Raw genomic sequence first — 23099 nt, forward strand, 5'->3', positions numbered from 1 at the left:
GGTCAAAAGAAGGTTTGATAGCCACAACGTAGTGGAAATAACAAAGAAAGCAAACAGGCATGAAGCCAGCATTAAGAAAAAATCATCCAATAAAGAGATAGAAAAGTCTTTGAAGGATTCTACACTAAATAACTAGGTTGATGCACCTATTACATAAAGTACATTTAAATTTACAATACTTTTCAGTTGAAATATTGAGACTGTTGAAAGTTTTAAAATTTATAGGCATAGTTTTTGATGTTTAAAACTTAGTTTGAGGGAGACAATCCTTTTACTTTGCTTAAAAGTAAACAGCTAATTATACTTGTGTAAAATTAACAGCTACATCATATAGTAGAAAAGTGGACAATACATTTAGAAAATGATAACACTGCTCAGAATTATGGTTCTGGCATATTTTCAATTAGTGTGTATATGTTACTGTGTAATTGATAGTAGAAAAAATATTTTAAAAACTACTTGTGTAAACCTTTCCCCCAAATACTGTAGTTTTTGTGCATAGTTTTAAAAAATTTGGATTTGCAAACTTTTTCATTCATGTGTTTTCTAGAAGTTGCTATATATAGATACTAACCCTCTCCTTTCATCAAAAGTTCATTTATTATCTCCCACTCCACACTGTTACATCATCCCCGCTTCTTTGTAACAATGTGTGTAGTATGTATGTCTTTCTATGTCACAACCAGAAAACCAACTTAGGTTGAAGTGACAACTTTACAAAGTAAAAAATGCATGTGTTTTTAAAGATAATTAATTTTATGCCTTGGCATTCAGAAAATCACATGACTTTCCCGAAAAGAGCAGAATGGGTTATATGTAAGAATGAATCTGGCTCTAAGGTTATTAATCTTCTTGAAATCAATCATCTAAGATCCTATGTAAATATGAGTAGATAAAATTCAAAATGAAATGATAAAAGTCTATTTTTGTTTTTTTTTTTAAAGTCACACATTAAGAAAGTCATTTAAGTAGTATTTATTATTATTATTACTATTTTTTAATTTATTGGGGTGACAATTGTTAGTAAAATTACATAGATTTCAGGTGTACAATTCTGTATCACATCATCTATAAATTACATTGTGTGTTCACCACCCAGAGTCAGTTCTCCTTCCATCACCATGTATTTGATCCCCCTTACCCTCATCTCCCACCCCCCAACCCCCTTACCCTCTGATAACCACTAAATTACGTTCCCCAGATTAATTTTCAAAACCCCGTGGCCATCTTGTGGTTACTGATTGTTTTCTAATCCTCTCACCTTCGTGATGTGCTTTTTAAATTTATGGTATTTCTTGTTCCTGTGGTTCATTGAACTTTCTGGATCTGTTGATTTATAATTTTAATCAGTTTGAAATATTATCAGCCATTACTCGATCAAACATTTTTCCTTCCCCTTACCCCCTTTCTCTTACAGAGACTGTATATTAGGCCACTTAAAATAGTCCCACAGTTCACTGACGGTCTTTTCATATTTAGGGTGTTGCTTCAGTCTCATTTCAATTGCTCAACGGCCACATGTGACTAGTCCTCGCTTCCATATTTGACCCACAATTATTCTGTCGTTACAGACAGGTCCACTGGCTGGCACTGCTCCTTTAAGAGCTAACCAGGACTAATATTATCATGCCTTAAGTCTGTTTACCTGGGACACCATGAGAAATCCAAGCCTCCTGGCATCTCTCATCACCTAGAGTCTCACCCCGCCTGACTCTAATCTGTCACCTGGGGGGGCTTTTCTGATCCGACTCAATCGCCCTATTCTTACTCTCCCTCTGGAATTCCTGTCAGGGATCAACAAAATTCCCACCGTTCCCAACGTCCTCTGAAAGTTCCCTTCGTCTTCTTGCTCTCACTGAAAGATCCTCTGAGGAGAGTGCTTCTCCTTGGACCTGTTCAAGTCCTGGCTTGTTTCTTCTTCCAAACATCCCAGTACTACTGGCTGGGGGTGGGGTATATGTCCTCTTACTCCTCTTTGTTGCTTCCAGGCGACGGGAAAAATCTAGTGTGAAGCACAAATCGTTGTGCTACCCGACCCTGAAGCGGTCATCTCCTACCTTCCTGGTCACCTGCCCCCCACCAGCCACCCACACGTCCCAGCCCGGCCATTCACTGAAAATTTTCACACGTCACTCACCGTCTTTCTCTTCACCACGCCTGCCATCATTCTTGGTGATTTCAATACATACTGTATCAGACTGAGGCACAGGAAGTTGCAGTTTTTGTAGGTTCGACCTAAGGTAGGATCCGTCCGATACTCTGGCCTCTCAGTTCCTCGACCTCTCGCGGTCTGCTCCCACGGATCACACCTTTTATCTCAGCCTTTCTCAGCTCAGGTGCTGAGGGAGGAGTAAGCCTAATGCCCTGCGGCACCGTCTGCATCTAAAGTGGCTGGTACCAGTTTTGTACCATCCTTGGGAGAAGTAAGGTCACAACAGTCTGTTCTGTTCATCTTCCGTGTTCCGTGCTTCCAGTGAGGAACCCGGCTTGAGCCTGTCAGTAATCGTGCCACTTGCAAGGTCTCAGTTTCAGATGTCTGTTCTCTTATCAGCGCCACCACCAGTCTTTCAGCTCCTTCCTCTAGTAGCCTAACTCCAGTAATCCTTCAGCCCTCGAGGACGTCTAACTCCAGACGGTCACCTTTTCACTGCCCATTACCCTGTCATGTCCTCACTTTCCCTCTTACCTAACTTAGACCTCACGGTTATTATAGTAACAATTCCCTTGCATATGCTCTCAGCTTGTTTCTAATTTCTCTTGTACTCCCTGCAAAGCCCAGTTTTGGTTCAGTCCGACCCTCCACTGTTCTGTGTTTCTACCTAAGCAGCACGCAGTGCCGACCACAGCCTTCAGGTGGCTCCTCAGCCCTGCCTGGCGGTGCCGGTCTGTTGGCACAGGTGGCTGTTGCACTTCCGGGGACTATTTCTCATCTTCTCCGCTACCCTCACACCTCCAGTGTCCATCCCGACTGCTGGCGGCATTCTTTTTTGTTTCAATATAACACCGTTATTGAGATATGACATATTACATAATTCACTAATTTCAGGTATAATTCAGTGGTTTTCAGTATGTCCAGAGTTGAACGGCCCTCACCACAATCAATTTCAGAACATTTTTGGTAACTAAAAATGAAATCTGTTCTTACTAGCAGTCGTTCTCCATTTCCCCCAAACTCCCAGCCCCAGGCAACCACTAACGTGCTGTCTGTATCTATGGATTTCCCGATTCCGGGCGTGTCCTGTAAATGGACTCATACAATACGTGGGCTTTTGTGGCTGGCTTCCTTCACTTAACACACGTTTTTAAGGTTCACGCATACTATAGCACGTATCAGTACTTCATTCCTTTTATTATTATTTTTTTACAACGTGTACACCACTTTCCATTCCCATCAACAATACTAGGGTTCCAATTTCTCTATGTTAGCCAACTCCTATTTTCTGTTGAAAATATAACCACCCAGTTGAGTATGTAGTGGTATCTCATTGGTTTTGATTTGCATTTCCCTGATGGCTAATGATATTATCCTTTTATGTGCTTGTTGGCCATTTGTATATCTTCTTTGGAGAAATGTCTATTCAAGTCCTTTGACCATTTATAAATTGCATTGCCTGTCTTTTTTTTTTTGGTTGTTGAGTGGGAACTATACTTTTTATATTCTGGATATTAAACCCCTTATATATGATTTGCAGCTATTTGCTTTCCTTTTTTGAGTTATATTTTTACTTTCTTGATGGTGTCCTTTGATGAACAAAAGTCCAAAATTTTGATGAAGTCCAGTTTATCCATTTTTTTTCTTTGTTGCTTGTGCTTTTGGAGATTGATCCCTAAGAGCTTTATTGTTTTAGTTCTTACATGTACATCTTTGATCCATTTTGAGCTAATTTTTGTATATGATGTGAGATAGTAGTGTGCGTGTGTAGTTGTAACGTATACCAGAGGTGCCAAAAAAATGTATACACATGACTTGTATTCATCTTTTGTTATCGGTATATATTATTTTAATTTTAATACAATTTTTTCCTTTCTTAAAATGTATGTACTTTTTTGGCACTCTATGTACATAACATAAAATTTACCATTTTAACCATTTTTAAGGGTATTGCTCAGTGACATTAAGTGTATTCACAGTTGTTGAATTGTAGTTCTTTATATATTGTGGATATTAACACCTTATCGGGTTTTTCCACTTGTTTTTCCATTCTGTAGTTGCCTTTTCACTCGGTTGATAGTGTCCTTTGATGCACAGTAGATTTAAATTTTGAAATACTGCAGTTTATCTGTTTTTTATTTTGTTGCTTGTGGTTTTGGTGTGATATCCAAGAAATCATCGCCTAACCCATCGTCGTGAAGCTTTCCCCCATGCTTTCTTCTAAGAGTTTTAAAATTTTATCTCTCACATTTAGGTCTTTGATTCATTTTTTGTTAGCTTTTGTGTATGGTGTAAGATAGGAGTCCAACTTTCTTCTTTTGCACGTGGGTATCTAGTTTCCCTGCAACATTGTTGGTATTTTAACTTTTAACTTGTCTATGTCTTTATATTTTAATTGGTTGTCTTGTAGACAGAACATGATTTGGTCAATTTTTATACAGTCCGACAATTACTCTTTTAAAACTGGTGTGTTTAGACTACTTATATTTAATAAATTATTGCTGTACTTTAATTAAAATCTACCGTCTTACTGGAACAGGAAGAAAAATTTTTAAGCACTTTCAATAGGATTGTGGTATTTTAAATTTTTATTCAAAATGAGCTAGAATCCTGTATTTCTTTTTTAAAATAAATTTTATTGGGGAATATTGGGGAACAGTGTGTTTCTCCAGGGCCCATCAGCTCCAAGTCGTTGTCCTTCAGTCTAGTTGTGGAGGGCGCAGCTCAGCTCCAAGTCCAGTCGCCGTTTTCAATCTTTAGTTGCAGGGGGTGCAGCCCACCATCCCATGTGGGAATTGAACCAGCAACCTTGTTGAGAGCTCGCACTCTAACCAGCTGAGCCATCTGGCCGCCCCTCTGGAAGCTCAGCGGCAGCTCCGTGTCTTCAATCTAGCTGTGGAGGGCGCAGTTCACTGGCCCATATGGGAATCGAACCGGCAACCCCTAGAATCCTGTATTTCAAAATTCATCTTTGATCCTCCTTGGTAGCCAGTTCCCAGCAATTTTTCCTGTCAAGTTATAGTTACATTTCAGTTATCTTTTGAGAGAAATGAAATTGAGATCCATGAATTTCCTATAGGCTAATTTTTTTGAAGTCACATAAAATTCAAAGGTTCTGTCAAATTTGTAAGGTCTTAGATAATAACTATTTGTGGATGTGTAATGTCAAGATTACCATGTATTTTATTGATGTTTGTTATAAAATTATAGAACATATCACAATCTGCAGAATATTCTTCCAATAATCTTTCATTTCTGGCCTTTGATCTTATCTGCCATTGAATTCCTCCCGTGCATGGGAGCATTAAGTTTATTGAAAATACTGAAGATATCAGACAAATAAACAAGTCTTGCTTTCCACTTACATCTTAAGAAGTTGCAGAAACGCTAAGCATTCATTTTGTAGTTCAGAATTCTCCACAGAACTTTTTCCTTTAGTAATATCTTAAATCTCATCAAGTAATAACAGTTGTTTATGATCATTTACATATCACACAATAAAGAGAATTTTCTTGAACTGAATGCGTTAGCCTTAATCTTTATGTAATTTACAGTTTCTACGATGCACAGTATTTAGCTGACACTTTTTTCAGTAATGTAATTAGTATATTGATTAACATTCTGGCATAGGCTCCTTAATCTGGGAAATTTTCCTGTTATTACTTCTGGCTACATAAAGTTTAAAAGTTTAAGGGTTGGTTGTAAACAGTTCAAAACTTAGTTAAGTTTGTCAGAAATGAAGCTGAAAGAATTTTTCTACCATCAAGCTCATCACACATTTCCTAAAAGTATTCTGTGTTGCCAGTTATCTGTATTCATGAAGTTGCAATGAAAATTACATTGCTAGCTTTGTTTTATTAATTGGTCTTCTCTATCATGATCTGCTTCTTGAATATGTCAAGCTGTGTTGTCATAAGAATATGGTCCTTGAGCTACCTTCTTTGCCAGATTCACCCAGCATTTCCAAGTTGATAGCTTTGCTCTTTTACTAATTTCTTGACAATTGTATATAATTTTTTGATCTTAGTAAATCTAGTATTTATAAGAAATCTACAAAGTACTAATTATATATGAAACATTAAGCATCTGTGTCAGCTTATTAATTCAATACTCTTTCATAGAATTCTTTTGGTTTTGAACTTACTCTTTTGTAGATAAATGTTTAAGTTTTGATAGTTTCATTAGTCAGTGTATATTTAGAAATAAGATACTCTGATTGTTATACTTCATAAATTGTGGGTTGAAAACTAAAACTAGAATGAAACTTTTGCTCTTTATTTCTTCACAATCACTTGGATCATCGGTTGTTTTACTGCTACATTCAGAAAGATTTGCCTTTTTTTTTTTTTTTTTTTTTAGGATTTGCCTTTTCTTAATGACAAAAATCCACTGAAGCTGTTTCGAAATCTGTAAATTAGGATTAAAAATAAATAATATGAGCTTTACTTTTCTTGTTTAATAGTATTAAAGTATAATTTAAAAAATAGACTTGATTAAAAATGAAAATTATAGTTAATATCATAAGTTATAAATGTCTACATTTTTTCAGATATTTATATACTTTAGATTTTCATAAATAACTAAGCTTAAAATATCACAAATTATAATTTGGTCCTTTTGCGAATGACTAGTCTGCAGCTTTCATCATGGAAGTCCTCTTATCATGTGCATGGATGTTATAGCAATGTCACATTGCTGTAAAAGTTTCTAAATGCTTATTCTCAATTTCTGTGCTTATTTTATTGCAGCCCAATAACAAGCAGTTTGCTGATTGTCACCCATTTGTAAATCATACTTTGAGTAGCATTGATTGAGGTGGTTTACAGTCTTACAATGACAAAACATTCTACTCGGAACGTAATTGTGCACATGTCTTTGTGCTAATGTGTGAGCGTATCTGTAGAATCAATTCCTTGAAATATATTGCTGGACAAAGAGTCTATATGATTTTAGAGGTTATTGCTAATTTACCCTCTAAACATTGCATCCATTTTATCCCATCAGTGGTATGAGAGTACCTGTTTTCCCACAGTAAGTGTTTTATAAAACATTTTCATTTTTACTACTAGTATAGGTAAAAGGAAATAATATCTATATAATTGTTTTGATTTGCATTTCCAAAATGAAGTTGAGCATCTTCCCATATATTTATGAGCCCCTGTGTATGTTTTTCTATGAAGTGTCTTATCATGTTCTTTCCTATGGGCAGAGGCTAAATATTGGTCTTTTTATTGATTTTAAGTGTGCTTTTATATAGTTACGCGCCACTTAATGACAGGATATATTCTGAGAAATGCGTGGTTAGGAGATTTCATTGTTGTGCGCGTATCATAGAATGGACTTACACACACCTAGGCGGTATAGTCTGCTGCACCTAGGCTATGTGGTGTAGCCAACTGGTCTACAAGCCTGTATAGTATGTTACTGTACAAAACAACACCAGATTCATCAATCATAAGATAAAATGATGGCAGTCAAGAGGCTGCTGCTGGTGTAACACAGCATTCTGTTTTACGGAAAACTTTTTTTTTTATAAGTAGAGTACATTCAGTTGGTTAGAGTGTGAGCTCTGGGCAACGGGGTTGCCGGTTCCATTCCCACACGGGCCAGTGAGCTGCGCCCTCCGCAACTAGAATGAAGACAATGAGCTGCCGCTGAGCTGCCACTGAGCTCCTGGGCGGCTGGATGACTCAGTTTGTTGGAGTGCGTGCTCTCAACCACAAGGTTGCCGGTTCGACTCCCGCAAGGGATGGTGGGCTGTGCCCCTTGCAACTAAGATTGAAAAATGGCAACTGGACTTGGAGCTGATGGGTCCTGGGAAAAACACACTGTTCTCCAATAAAGTCCTGTTCCCTTTCCCCAATAAAATCTTAAAATAAATAAATAAATAAATAAAGTAACAATGAAAAGTGTAGTAAATATATAAACGAGTAACATAGTTGTTTATTGTGATCAAGTATCATGTACTGTACGCATTGTCTGTACTATGCATTTATATGACTAGCAGCACAGTAGATTTGTTTACACCATTACCGCAATCGTGTAATTGGTTGTGTGCAACATTACCATGGCTCTGATGTCACTTAGTGATAGGACTTTTCAGCTCCATTGTAATCTTGTGTCATGTATGCTATCTGTCATTGACCAAAATGTCTTTATGTGGAACATGACTATATAATAAGGAAAATTAGCCCCTTGTCTGACAAAATGTTGCCTACTTTTCCTCAGTTGTTCTGTTGTTTTGTTAAGTACAGATTTAAAATAAATGAATATGCAGAGTTAAAACGTTACTGATTTTTAAACCTTGAATCAAGCTTTTTCTGAACTTGGGTGTGTGCTTACTGCTATTTTGCAGAATGACCAGTTTTTACATGAGCGTGTATATGACACATAATAATGTGAATATATTTAAAATTTTTATTTCTATGGTACTTACTGGTGCTAGATCTACATTTTTTTTGTACCGTAAAGGATATTTTACTAATATTTTTCTGTGAACATTTACAACCACTGTTTCTTCAGAGGTTTAGCGGCCTCTTAGCTATAGAGAAGATTGAAAGAGTACTACTTTTAATGGTAGCTATCCTGATCCTATTTCTTGTTTTGCAACAGGAACCAAAGGAGGAGAATGAATTGCAGAAAACGAAGACAAAACAGTCGAATAGAGCAAAGTGTTTGGCTAAAAGAAAAATTGCACGTATGTTTTTATTTCTGTGTTGAGAATGGTTTAGAAATTGCAACAGTCATAGAATTGACACTAGTTTCTTCATTAGGAAGAGATTTCTCTGAATAAGGATGTATGTGCTTCCTCTTTATTCTGGATTCTGTTAAAATTTTTAGGAGTCACAATTACCTGCAGCTTATACAATTGACTTATTAGAGCCAGAGCGTGAAAATTTAAAATGTGACCTTTAGGGGTGGCTGCGTGGTGCTGGTAGCACCAATGTTGCCTGTTCGATCCCCGCCTGGGCTACTGTGAACTGTGCCTTCCTTAAAAAAGTGACCTGTAGAGTTAGCCACATTTGGATTTGAATCCTTGCTTCAGCCCTTACTATGTGGATTTCAGGCAAATCACTGCTTTCAGTCCACCTCTGTTTCTGTTTCCTTGTCAATAAAATGGAGATAATTCAACTTACTTAGAAAGACACTTAGTAAAATTGTAAGGGAAAAACTCTTCTGTGTGTTTCCTCCCAGTATTTCACTCTGGTCATCAGATGTGTACGGTTTTTCCCCCACACTGAGGAATAGTCTCAGATCCCCCAAATTAGGGGCTCGGTCCCACAGGACTACCCCTACTTCACACAGCAATTGCAAGTCTAGGTTACCTCTGCTCTGACTGACTGGCTCTAAATTAGAAGTTCCCATGACTTCCTCTTTATTTGCTAGAATGGCTTACAGAACTCAAGGAAACAGTTTACTTATTAGATGACTGCATTCTATTTTTTTTTTTTTTTTAAACGCTATGACTCAGGAACAGCCACATACAAGAGATGCCTAGGGCAAGATATGGGGGTAGGGGTGTGAAGCTTTCATGCCCTCTCCAGTAGTGCCACCCTCACAGTACCTCTACATGTCCACCAATCCGGGAGCTTTCCAAACCCTGTAGTTGAAGGATATTTATGGAGGCTTCATTAATGCATGTATGATGACTAAATCGTTGGACATTGGTGGTTAATTCAACCTTCAGTCAGCCCCTTTCCCTTCCATGGAGGTTGGGGGGTGGGACTAAAAGTTCCAAACCTCTAATCACAATGGTTGGTTCTCCTGGTAACCAGCCTCCATCCTTTAGGGCTTTCCAAAAGTAAGCTCATTAACGTAAACTCAGGAGTGGTTGAGAGGGGCTTGTTATGAATAACAAAATATACCTTTATTGCTCTTTTCACTTAGGAAATTCAAGGGTTTTAGGAGCGCTGTGCCAGGGAACAAAGACTAAATATATATTTATTATTATAAATTACAATATCACAAAAATCCTTTGTTGATGGTTTTGATCAATTGTGAAGATACTTATTTATTTAAAGTTGTTTCATGCTAGTTCATTGGGGGGGGGGGGCAGGGTTGCATTTTCATTCCTTAATAAATTTTTGGTGTTTTTCACATGCTTCTTTATTCCTTAGTTCATCTAGCTCTGAAGGGTTACTCAATGTCATTTTAATCAGCCAGCCATCTTCATAACAAGATTTGTTGACAAGACCTGTATTTTATGCAAAAGCTCGTTAATTTCAGTTATTGCTCCTGATAGAGAACAGAGTTCTCTAGCAGGTTTCACACTTTCCAAAGCACCAAACTCATCTTCTTCAATTTTGTCCCAACTTCAGGGAGACTATAGTAAACAACATCTCCCAAAGCTTCCTATGCAAAACTGTTGTTTCCCACTGTTCCAGTGACATTTTCTATTGTTTTCCATTAACATTTGTGAATTTATGCACTGAGAGCAGAGAGTACCAGCATCTGGACAGTGCCCACCCTCAGCCCCCAGGGTTGCAGCGGCCAGGGCATGGTGCGTGCAGAGTCCGAGTGCCTTCTGCAGGCAGTGGCCCACTCCTCACCACTTCCAGTGCCAAGTAGGCAGGGGAGTGAGGGGTGCAGGGGGTGGTTCAAGGCACAGCTCCTCGGACCCCTGCGAGCTGGCTAGATTGGGACACGGAGGCTAATAATGATTACATTTTTGCACTTTAATGTGATGGGAAATGTTCAAGTATGTCAGTGAATTTTTCAAAAAGTACGTATGATAGCTAGTTGAAATTATTACAACAGTTGATTGAAGATAAACAAGGCTTTTTTCCACTATAAACTTGAGTTTTGGTGATTTAAGGTATAATTCTCAGCCTTGTAAAATTAATCTAAACAGCTCTTTGTTGTTACATCACATAATTACATCTAGGGGTTGCTGTCACTATGGTTAGATTTGTTGAATGTACTCAACTTACTTTCAGACTTGAAAATTTATTGATAATAGTTACTTTTTAAGATGCGATAATCTTTATCAATTGAAGTTAAGTTTTTGCCACCATTGGTAGACTGTTGGTAGTTGTCTGGTTGGTAAATCTGGATCTTTATAGTCAAATTGGGTTTTACTTGTTTATTTAGTCATGCTTTTTTTATCCAGTCTGACAGTTCTTTTTATCTTTTTATCTAGGCTGACAACTTCTTTTACATTGACATTCATAATTGTATTAAAATCTACCATTTTGAAAGCTGTTGATTTATTCCAACTGTTTCTTTTTCTGTCCTTTTTTGTATTTGCTGAGTATTATTTTATGATTCCATTTCACTTGTATTTATGTCTTTTAAAAGTTTAGTAGTTGCCCTGGAATTTACAATACACAAATTTAATAAATCACAGTCACCGTCAAATATTGTTAATTGCTTCATGTGTAGTGTAAAAGACTGTGTAACTCCCAATTACTTTCTGCCCTCTTTTGTGCTATTTTTGCAATATATTTTACTTTTGCCTATGCTATAAATACACAATACATTGAGACTCTTTTGCTTTAGATAGTTGTCTTTTAGAGCAATGGAGATAAAAAATAAAGAATTGCGTACTTTTTGCTATCCCAAGGGCTATTTCTTTGCATAGATCCCAGTGTCATACTTTTTTTCTGCTGGAAGAGCTTCCTTTATCACTTCTTATAATGTAGACAAGTTGCTAATTCTCTTTTTGTGTGAGAAAGTCTTTATTTCTCCTTCTTTATGGTAATTGCTTTAAGATATAACTCACCATGTAATTCATCATACAATATATTCATCATTTAAAGTGTACATTGCTTTTTGGTATATTACCAGTGTTGTGCAACCATCACCACGGTCTAATTCTAGAACATTTTCATCACCCCAAAAAGAAACCCCATACACTTAGCTGTCTAGTCAAAGCCCTCATCCCACCCAACCCTAAGTAACTACTAAATCTGTTTTCCGTCTCCATAGATTTGTCTGTTACGGACATTCCATATGAATGAAATCACATAATATGTGGTTTTTTGTGTGATTTCTTTTTTTCACTTAATGTTTTTAAGTTTATCCATGTTTTGTCTTGTATCAGTACTTTATTCCTTTATTGTCAAATATTATTCCAATATATTGCTATACCACATTTTAAAATGTATTATTGAATATACAGTTGGGTTATTTCCTACTCTTTGGCTATTATGACTAAAGTTGCTATGAACATTCATGTACAAGTTTTTGTGTGGACATAGGTTTTTATTCTTTTTGGTATATACTTAGGTGGAATTACTGGTTCCTATGGTAACTCGCTATTGAATCATTTGAGAAACTGCCAGACTGCTTACTAAAGTGGCTACAGCATGTTACGTTTCCACCAGCATTGTATGAGGGTTCCAGTTCTTCCACATCTACCAAAACTACTAGTGCTACTTTTTGTTGTTATGGCCATGCTAGTGGGAATGTAGTGGTTGTGATTTTCATTTCCCTCATGACTAAGGATGTTGAGCATCTTTTCATGTGCCTGTTGGCCATTTGTGTATCTCTTTGGAGAAATGTCTATTCAGATCCTTTGCTCATTAAAAAAAATTTTATTGTGTTAAAATAAAATACACGTAACATAAAATACACTGTTTTAACCATTTAAAAATGTTTTTATCCTGAAGTGGTGTTCAGTTTTGTCAAATACTTTTCCTATGTCTGCTGAGATGATTGTGTGGGTTTTGTCTTTTATTCTCTTGATTTGGTGTATTAATTGATTTTCATATGTTATATCAGCCTTGCATTTCTGAGATAAATTCTGTTTTGAGGAACTCAAAGAAAAACTAAATGAAAACTCAATAAATGTATATTTCTCTCCACTCTTTTGCTTGCATGGTTTCTGTGAAGTCAGATGTAATTCTTATCTTTGTTTCTCTCTTTAGGTAAGATGTTTTATCCTATGGCTTCTTTCAGAATTTTTTATGTTAGATTTTCCATAGTTTGAAAATGATGTGTCTAGGTGTAGGGGTTGTTTTTGTATGTTTTTAAATTTTTTTCTATTTTTTGTTCTCTGAGCTTTCTGGATCTGTGATTTAGTATTTGACATTAATTTGGGGGAAATTCTGAGTCATTGTTTCACATACTGCTTTTGCTCTTCTCTCTCTTTTCCCTCTAGTAATTCCATTATGTGTTTGTTACTAATTTTGTAGTTGTCCCACAGTCCTTGGATAGTCTGCTTTATTCTTTTCAGTCTTTGTTCTCTGTATTTCGTTTTGGAAGTTTCTATTACTATATCCTCAACCTCAGATTCTTTTCTCAGTTGTGTTCAATGTACTAATCGAAGACATTCTTCATTTCTGTTAGTGTGTTTTTGATCTGTAGCATTTCTTTTTGGTTCTTTCTTAGGATTTACATCTCTATTCACATTCCCCATCTGGCCTTGCATGCTCTCTACTTTATCCATTAGAGCCTTTTAGCATATTAATCATAGTTGTTTTAAATTACCAGTCTGATAATTCCAACATCTCTACCATGTCTGGTTCTGATGCTTACTGTGTGTTTTTTTGTTTTTTGTTTTTTTTTTGCCTTTTAGTGTGTCTTGTAATTTTTTCTTGATAGCTAGACATGATGTACCAGGTAAAAGAAACTCCTGTAAATAGGCCTTTTGGTGATGGGGGTAAGCTGAAGCATTTGGTAGTTCTATGAGCAGGTCTCAGTCTTCCAGTGAGCCTGTGCCTCGGGACTGTGAACTTCACAAGTGTTGCCAGTTTTTTTTCCTTTCCCTCTTAGGTGGGACAGGATGGCTAGAGTAGATTGGAGTTTGGTATTGCCCTTTTCCCGGGTCAGTTAGATTCTGATCAATTCAAGCTCTGGTTAACTAGTTTCTCCTAGGACAGGTCTTGTTAAAAAGAGCAGAGTACTCTGGCGTATTTCACAGTAGTTCCTTTTTCCCTCCCCATGGGATGCTCAACAGGAATTCCCCCCATATTTATCGTGAGAACCTGGTTGAGCTCTTCAAGATAAAACTCACAGAAAAGTGTGGGGGCCCCCTATGAGAGTTCCCCTGGAGGTTTTAACTCTTAGAATTGTCTACACTGAGCCTCCAGCAATTTTTCAATTATAGTTTTCCTCCCCTGACACTGGTTTCTGTGGCAGTTTCCAGTATTGAATCTGCTCTGATAAGCCATGAGCCTGTATCCCCCTCTCTCTCCACCTTGGGGGCAGCAATTTGTCCTGTGTCCTTCCCTCACAGGGATCCAAGAAGAGTTGTTGACTTTTCAGTCTATTCAGCTTTGTACTTATTGTTAGAGCAGAGTGGCAACTTCCAAGTTCTTTACATGTACAACCAGAAATTGGTGAGTAGTCCCCATTATACTCATTTAGCTTTTACACACTTTATCATTTGTATGCCTTTATGATTAGCATTTTGGTAACTTCTGAGTCTCTTGAGGTTAACATGCTGTAATTTATTTAACCATTGCCTTGTTTTAGGCATTTAAGTCAGTGCTCTTATAGATAATAGTGTAGTGAACATCTTTTTGTGTTTAGCATTTTCCTTTTTTCCAGTGATTACTTAGGGTAAATTCCCAGAAGTGGTATTACTTTGTTTGAGAATGTGCATCTGTAAGGGTTATGACACAGTGTGTGCCTTTTTGCTTTCAAAAATGTCTTATAAATTTACATTGTAACTGACAATATATAGGTATATCACTTTTACCACAGTTGCAGAGTTATATCTGTTTTAGAAAAGAAAGTTCATAGGAAAAGATTTGGGTGGGAAAATAATTTATCTTGTATATTTTTTTGTTATATGAAATATTTTTTTAGCCATTTTAAATACTCACAAATTATACTACAGGTTCTCTTGATATGTACTATCTGGTCTGTGTTCTGGATTGTTAACAGTCTGTTTGCACATCTCAGTGGGAGGGTACCCTGGATGTTGGGAAATGTTAATCTTCATAAATTTTGACCAGCGTAATCAGCTTCCCCCAAATTGTGTACTGCTCTGTGTAGCTTAGCAGAATCATTTCATAAGCCGAATGGAGCTGGTTCAGTTGGAGAGTCTAAGGTTGATATTTGCTGACAATTTCCTTAAGGAAACATGCTCCCAGGTGGGTTTCCAATTTGTTTTTATATAGTAGAGAGGTCAGGTAAAATGTTTTAATTAACAGTGATGTTTATTGGATTTTAGTCTCAGATTAAGGTTGATAAGTGAGAGTAAGAGACAGTAACTAATAAATGAATATCTTTTTAACTCTGATTTAATTCTGATTGATTTAATTCTGAGTGGTTAAGGTAAATTTGTAATGGTGGCTTTGTCAAGTTCTGTGGCTGTGTGCTGTCAGTAAAATATACGTAAAATGACTTAGATAATCTGAATTAAAGTTTTGGATTTCTTTAATATATAATGAATAAATTAATTATTAGTAGTAACAATTATTGGGTACCAATGTGCCAAGTAGTACTCTAAGTGTTTGTTTGTTTTTTTAATTGGAGAAGGGGAACAGGACTTTATTGGGGAACAGTGTGTACTTCCAGGGTTTTTTTTCCAAGTCAAGTTGTTGTCCTTTCAGTCTTAGTTGTGGAGGGCGCAGCTCAGTCTAAGTGTTTTACGTGTATTAAATTATTTAATCATCAACAGCCTTAAATATTATTACCTCTATTTTACATATGTTTGAACTAAAGTATTACAAAATCATGATATGTACGTGAGAATCCCTAAAGTGAAAGGTTTACATGCATGTAAACTTGGTTTACATGCATGTCCACAACATATTAAAAGAAGGAGGAGAGATGAACAGAACCAGACCAGTATCCAGGTACCAGAGGATAAGTAAGCTGCTTAAGATTGCACAACTAAAGAGGAAAAAATCAAGATTTAAGCCCAGAATCACACTGTGTTACTGAATTAAAGTTTTTGTTTTAGTGGTGGGGCAAGAGGGCAGAGTCTGGAGAGTACTTCAGTTAATGCAGCAAAGCCTCATCTCTCCAGAACCTTTAGGGTTGTTTAGGATGTTTTGAAAAGCCAAGTATTACAAAGAACTCAGACTTACTTCTTTTGTATTACATCATCTTTGGTACTCTTAAATTGAACATAAAGGATACAATCACCTTTTCTTGATGATTTATTAGTGACTGTGTTAGGAATGCCGATCTTTTTCATTTGAGCTCGTCTAGTGCCATATAATGGTATCTCATTTTTAACTTGCCTGACTAATGATCTTTTCATGTGCTTACTGGTCATTCTGATATTTTCTTTCGTGGAGTATCTGTTCAGATCCCTTGCTCATTATTTTTCAAATTAGATTTCTTGTTTCTTATTGAATTATAGAATTTCTTTATATATTTTGGATACAAGTTCTTTGTCAGATTATATGTATTGTGAATATGTTTCCCCATTTTGTAGCTTATCTTTTTATTTTCTTAAAGAGAAATTTAAAATTTTGGTTGGGTCCTTTTTTTTTTTTTCTTTTATGTTTTTTTCTTTCTGGGTCTAAGCAATCTTTGACTTCCCCAAGGTTATAAAGATTTTCACCTATGTTTTTTTCTAGAACTTTTACAGTTTTAGCTTTTACATTTAGACATATCCATTTTGAGTTAATTTTTGTATATAGTGTGAGGTAAGGGTATTAAGGTTCATTTTTTAATTTTTAGATATGCACTTGTTCTAGCACTATTTGTTGAAAAGCCTGTCCTTGTCGAAAATTAATCGAAAATCAATCTGTGAATCTTATTTCTGAATTTTCTATTATGTTTCATTAAACAAGCTTGTTGGGATTGTGTTGAATCTATAAATCAATTTGTGGAGAACTGGTCTTTTGTTTTCTGAATTAGTTTGGTATTTTTTTTTTTTTAAGGAGGGCACACCTCACAGTGGCCCATGCGGGGATTGAACTGATAACCTTGGTGTTACCAGCCCTGTGCTCTAACCAACTGAGCTAATGGGTTACCCCATTACTTTTTTTTTTTACGAGTATTCTTTGATAGAGTTCACCAGTGATGAATGTCGGATGGCTCTGGGGTTTTCTTTATGGAAAAATTTTAAATTACAAATTCAATTTCTTTAATAGGTATAAAGCTGTTCAGATTTTGTTTCTTCTTGTGTAAGTTTCTGTAATTTGTGTTTTTCAGTGATTTTTTTTTTTGTTTGTCCGCTAAGTGTTTCTCAATCCTTTTTTCATTGTTGTTCTCCAAAGGATCCTTTTTAGACATTTTTTTCCCTAACTACCTCATGAACTTTTAATACCACTGGTAGTGCTATAGGTCCTGGTTTATGTAGTGATTATATATCTGTTTTAAAGAGAGAGCGAGTTTTTTGACCTTCAAGAACCAATTCTTGTCCACTTTGGGATGATATCACCCCTGGTGAGAATGCATGATCCATGTTGTCAAATTTATTGGCACAAAACTGTCCATGTTATTCCCTTATTATTGTTATTTTCCTGACTGTAGAATCTGTGGTGATGTATCTCCTCTTTCATTCCTGATACTGTTAATTTGTGTTTTCTTTTTTTACCTTGATAAGTCTACTTAGAGTTTTATAAATTTTATTGACCTTTTCATAGAACCAATTTTTGTTTCTAATTTTTTTTACTAGTGTATGTCATCTTCTATTTTGTTGATTTCTGCTTTTTATATTTGTTTCTACTTATTTTGGGTTAATTTCACTCTTTATTTTCTAGTTTCTTAAAGTGGGAGGCTTTTGGATCACTGATTTTAAACTTTTCTAATATGATCCTGTAAAGCTGTACATTTCTCTGTAAACATTGCATTAGGTGCATCCCGCAAATTTTGATGTTTTCATTCTCATTAAAGTTATTTCAAATTCCGTGGTGTGCACTTTCTAATGTTTGGATTCAGTTTTAGGGATCCCTCATCCTTATTGATTTTATTTTACTTTTCAAAAGTATGTATAACGTTTACAAGATTCTGTAAGTCTCAAAGATACACAAAAAGGTATAGTCAGAGAAGAGTCACTCCCTCTTACCCCTTTCACCTGTTCCCAATTGCATGTAGGTAACCACGTGGATTGGTTTCTGACTTACCCTGCTTGTGTCATTTTTTTTTTTGCAAAAGCAAACAGGTATATGTATTTTTAAAAATTTCTCCTTTCTTACACAAAAGGTAGCATACTATATATACACTCTTTTGTACTTTGCTTTTTTTTCCCCCTTTAACCTAATATCATTTTGAAATCATTCTATTCCTGGTCTATAGATATCTTTCTGATTCTTTTTTTACAGTTATATGTATGTATACCACAGTTTGTTTAAGCATTGTCCTATGTGGATCATTAAGTCGATTCCAGTATTTTATAAATTCAAACAATGCTGCGATGAAAAATGCAGTGCTCATTTACTTTTCTTCTAATTAGAAGTCTATCTTTAGAGTAAATTGCTAGAATTGGTATTGCTGGGTCATTATGTAGTTTGTTAGACATTGCCAAAATCCTCTCCATGTGCATTATACAAAATGGTGATATTCCGTCATTTCTTTTACATTTTTATTAGCTGGAATAATTTTTTTAAAGAGAAACTTCTCTTCATCTATTTCGTTACCCAGTAGTATAGCTTGTGTTGGAAGAGTAGAACAAAAGCTTGATTCTCTGTTCTTTTATTTATCAGTTTTCAAAATAATTGATTCAGTAACATTCTTCAACAATGACCAGTTGTTTTTTTTTGAGTATCATGAACTTACAGATTTAAACATATTTAATGTGTTTTAATTTATTGTGTTCCTTATTTTTATTGATGTTTGTTTCAGTTGTTCCATTTTTGACCAGTGAGAACCTTTTTAAGTTGACTGTTAAATCTTTTGATATGACCCTAGTAGTGTCTGATAGATTTCTTTGCTCACAGGTACAACATATTCTAGTTCATCTTCTACATTTCTAGCTCCAGACTTGGAATCAGCCATTTCTCCAACATACCCCAGTTAGTTTTAATGGGAAACGGTGTTTGTAGATCACATTCTGGTCAGTAAGGATGGTCTTTTCTACTGGGTAAATAAGAGGATTCTGAAGACTAAGATGATTCTGGTTGAGCATAAAGCAGTGTGATATGTAACAAAAAGTGCTGGAGTGGAGGTTCATCTGTTTGTTCATTCACCAAATACTTGACAATAAACAAAATAAGCAAGAACTCTGCCTTCACGGGAGCTCAGTCTAATTAACCCAAGATTCTTGTTGTAACTTCTGCTACTGATCTTGGCCAACACCTTACCTTTTGGGGCTTTCCTTGTTTATAAGATTATAAAATTGTATTAAATGGTCTGTAGTGTCTTCACTTGAGAAGTTTAATAATTCTATTTCTTGCCTCCATGCTTATTCATTGTTTATTGTGTCCCTCCCCTCTCCCCTCTCCTCTTACAGAAATGACAGAGGACGAGCAGTTTGCTCTGGCTCTCAAAATGAGTGAGCAGGAAGCTAAGGAGGTGAACAGCCAGGAGGAGGAGGAAGAGGAGCTCTTGAGGAAAGCCATTGCCGAAAGCCTTAATGTAAATATGCTATGTTGAAACAGTTCATGAGGCTTGATGAGCGATATTCTTTTACTGCTGTGGTGTTATGGGGGTTTCAACTAATAGTTCCCATAATAAGTTTTAAAGCCCATGTTGAATTGTTGGTGAACCCAATTTGAAGTGTTTTGTTAATTCTATGTGAAAGAGTTTTCTTCCACCTTACAGATTTTCAGTCTATGGCTTAAGAGAGCCGTAGTAGTTGGCAGCTTCTGAAAAGAGTTACCGATTACCAAGAAACCAAAAGGGGAAAGATAAGATGCTTATCTCCCCTGTTTTGTGGGGAGAGCAAAGGGAATGAGAACCAGAGGTGGGTTATGGAGAGAAAGAATGGGCAGTTTTAAATTTTCTCAAATAATGTTAAATGATGATTTGAATACTCGTATGTGTAATTGAAATTATTTTAAATGTGAAGGATATTTGTCGATGGTAAGTCCAGAGCCATTTATGCCATCCACTTCTCTGTATTAGAAAGGGGTTTAGCATAGTGATCTAATACAGCACTTTGCACATAGTAAACAGTCAGTACACATTGTGGAATTCATTTGAACCGAGCATCTGCATTTTAAAGAGGAGAATCTCTTAGGGACAGTGGCCTCCCCTTTTTGTCCTTCCCGTGACCCTTCATGCATAGCTATTGTAATAATAAACCTGGTCTGGTGTGGGATCACTTGTTTCAGAGTTGCCGGCCTTCTGATGCTTCTGCTACCAGATCTCGACCTCTGGCCATTGGACCATCTTCACAGTCCCACCAAGAGAAAACCACAGACTCTGGGACCACTGAAGGCATGTCTCCCTGTTCTGACTCCTTGCATTCATCAAGTAGAACCATATCACAGGGATCTCATACTGAGAGTAGATATACAGAAATTCCCGAAATTCCTTGGGTGGTATTAAAGAGGTTAAATCAGAAAGTAGTTGAGATCTCACTAATATCCAGCATACTTTCATCTCCAAGGAAAAACCAACATTTGGTTAAATCCAAAGAAGAGCCTTTTTTTAACCCACATTATGTAATTCTTGGTAAGTGAGAACTTACCAAGCCCTCTTAATAAAAAACAGTTTGTCCTTAGCCCTACTTTTTCTCAAATACCTACAGGCATATGGCAGCTGGTACCTCCATCACTGTTTAAAGGCCCACATATCAGTCAGGGAAACGAGGCTGAGGAAAGAGAGGAGCCTTGGGACCACACTGAAAACACTGAAGAGGAGCCGGTCTCTGGCAGCTCAGGAAGCTGGGACCAGTCAAGCCAGCCAGTGTTTGAGAATGAGAACGTTAAATGTTTTGACAGATGTACTGGCCACTTGGCTGAGCACACACAGTGTGGGAAGCCACAGGAAAGTACTGGGAGGGGTTGTGCTTTTCACGAAGCTGCGCAGGGTAGGGGGGACACATCTAGGCACTGTCTGCCTACCTCAGTGGATGCCAAAGGTCTCCAGGACAGTGGGGGTACTGTGCACTACTTCTGGGGTATTCCATTCTGTCCTGCTGGAGTAGACCCCAATCAATACACCAAGGTCATTCTCTGCCAGTTGGAGGTTTATCAAAAGAGCCTGAAAATGGCTCAGAGGCAGCTCTTTAAAAAAAAAGGATTTGGGGAACCAGTGTTACCTAGACCTCCTTCTCTGACCCAGAATGAATGTGGCCAAGGAGATCAGGCTAGTGAAAAAAATGAAGGCATCTCAGAAGATATGGGAGATGAAGACAAAGAGGAGGAGAGGCAGGAGTCTAGGGCATCTGTCTGGCACTCAAAACCCAAGGATTTCCAAGAAAGCCCAATTAAAAGCTTGAAAGAGAAACTTTTGTTGGAGGAAGAACCAACAACCAGTCATGGTCAGGTAAGGGTCGGTGATGCTGTGATTAGGATGATTTATTCACAGATTAAACGAAGATTTTAGCTATCTGTTATTTTTATGATCTTCCCCCTTTATTTTTTTTTTCCCCTCCCTTCTTCTGCCTCCCCTCCCCGCCACACACTCGGGTTCAAGCCGTTGTTTCTCAGCCTAGTTGTGTAGGACACAGCTCCCTGGCCCATGCTGGTGTTATGAGCCTTGCGCTCTCCCGGCTGAGGCAGTCGGTTGCTGGTTGTTGGTAGGCCGCTCAGGGCAGCTCTTGCCGGCTGCCGGCTGCTCACGATGGCTGTCAGCCACTCATGCTGGCTGCCAGCCGCTCATGGCAGCACACAGCGGCTCACAATGGTTGCCGGCCACTGACGCTGGCTACCAGCCACTCACCGGGGCGCACAGCAGCCTGCCGCAACAATCAGTGGCCCACGACAGCTCACGCCCACCACCGGCTGCTCACTGCAGCCCAGCTCCAGGGAGAGCTGTTGTTCACAATCTTAGCTGTAGAGGGCGCAGCTCACTGGTCCATGTGGGAATCGAACTGGTGAACTTTGCTTAGGAGCAGGGCGCTCCAAGCACCTGAGCCACCGGGCCGGCACCCCCTTTATTTTTAACGTAACATACTCACTATGGAAAATTAGGAAAGTACAGAAGAGTGTAAAGAAAAAATTACCTACAATCCCAGCACCAAGAGGCAGTTATTATTTGTCTGCATATAAAAATCGCTTCTGTTTTTAATTTTTCAACAAAATGAAGACTCTTCTGTATAAGCTTTGTTCTCCCCCCGACATTTAAATAGTTTATCTTAGATCTTTTCCTATTAACTATGTTTGAAGACATTCTATCATATGGATGCACCATATTTATCTTTTGTGTTTTAAAAGTTTTATTTCTAAAAAGTTAAATTTTGAATGGGTAATAATGTTCACATGGCTCAAAATTTAAAAAAGATATAAATAAATCGTTGGTCTCTTACTCCCATCCCCAGCCAACCAGTTCCCCGCCTCTGTGGAGTCAACTTTTACTACTAGTTTCTAGTATATCCTTCCAAAATATTTCATGTAGTAGAATCAACTTTTACACAGAGCATAGCGTACTCTACACATTGTTATGCCTTTTTCATTTAATATCTCTATGATGTCATTCCATAACACTACATAAAGAATTTCCTTTTTTGGATGTGTAATATGTTGGATAAATATTTTATCCAGTGCTGCTATAGGTGGACATTTAGGTTGTTTCCAATATTTTACTATTAAAAACACTACTGCAGTGATTACTCTTGTTCAGAAGATTTTTTTCATTCACATGGGAGATATTTGTAGAATAATTTGTTGTAGATGTAATTGATGGATTAAAGTATATATGCGTTTATAGTTTTGTTATCTGTTGTCAAATTGCCTTCCATAGAGGTTGTATAAATGTATACTCACTGCAGTGTATGATGCGTACGAGCTTACCCATACCCATACCCGTACAGTATGACCAGGATCTCTTGATTTTTGTTAATCTGAGAGAGAAAAAATACCTCAGTGCAGTCTGACTTGTCATTTTTCTTATTATGTGTGTAGTTGAGATCCATTTGTATTTTCTTTTCTGTGTTTTAGATATTGTGGGCATTTTTCTTTTCTGACAATCTTTTGCTTAGTGGTTTGTAGGC

At 37.0% G+C, this 23099-nt stretch overlaps 1 protein-coding gene across 2 annotated transcripts in view; it reads left to right on the forward strand.

Annotated features, from left to right (window-relative positions):
• Positions 1-23099, forward strand: part of UIMC1 (ubiquitin interaction motif containing 1) — an 88331-nt gene that overhangs the window by 15374 nt on the left and 49858 nt on the right. Inside the window, exons 3-6 of one of the 2 annotated variants that reach the window (XM_033096105.1) lie at positions 8765-8849; positions 19452-19576; positions 20275-20380; positions 20694-21433. In XM_033096105.1, the coding sequence (XP_032951996.1) occupies positions 8765-8849; positions 19452-19576; positions 20275-20380; positions 20694-21433 (1056 nt within the window). The remainder of the gene's footprint in view (positions 1-8764; positions 8850-19451; positions 19577-20274; positions 20381-20693; positions 21434-23099) is intronic. The other variant, XM_033096106.1, reaches the window with a different exon arrangement.

Source organism: Rhinolophus ferrumequinum, chromosome 24 (genome assembly GCF_004115265.2).
Source record: "Rhinolophus ferrumequinum isolate MPI-CBG mRhiFer1 chromosome 24, mRhiFer1_v1.p, whole genome shotgun sequence".
Lineage (NCBI taxonomy): Eukaryota > Metazoa > Chordata > Mammalia > Chiroptera > Rhinolophidae > Rhinolophus > Rhinolophus ferrumequinum.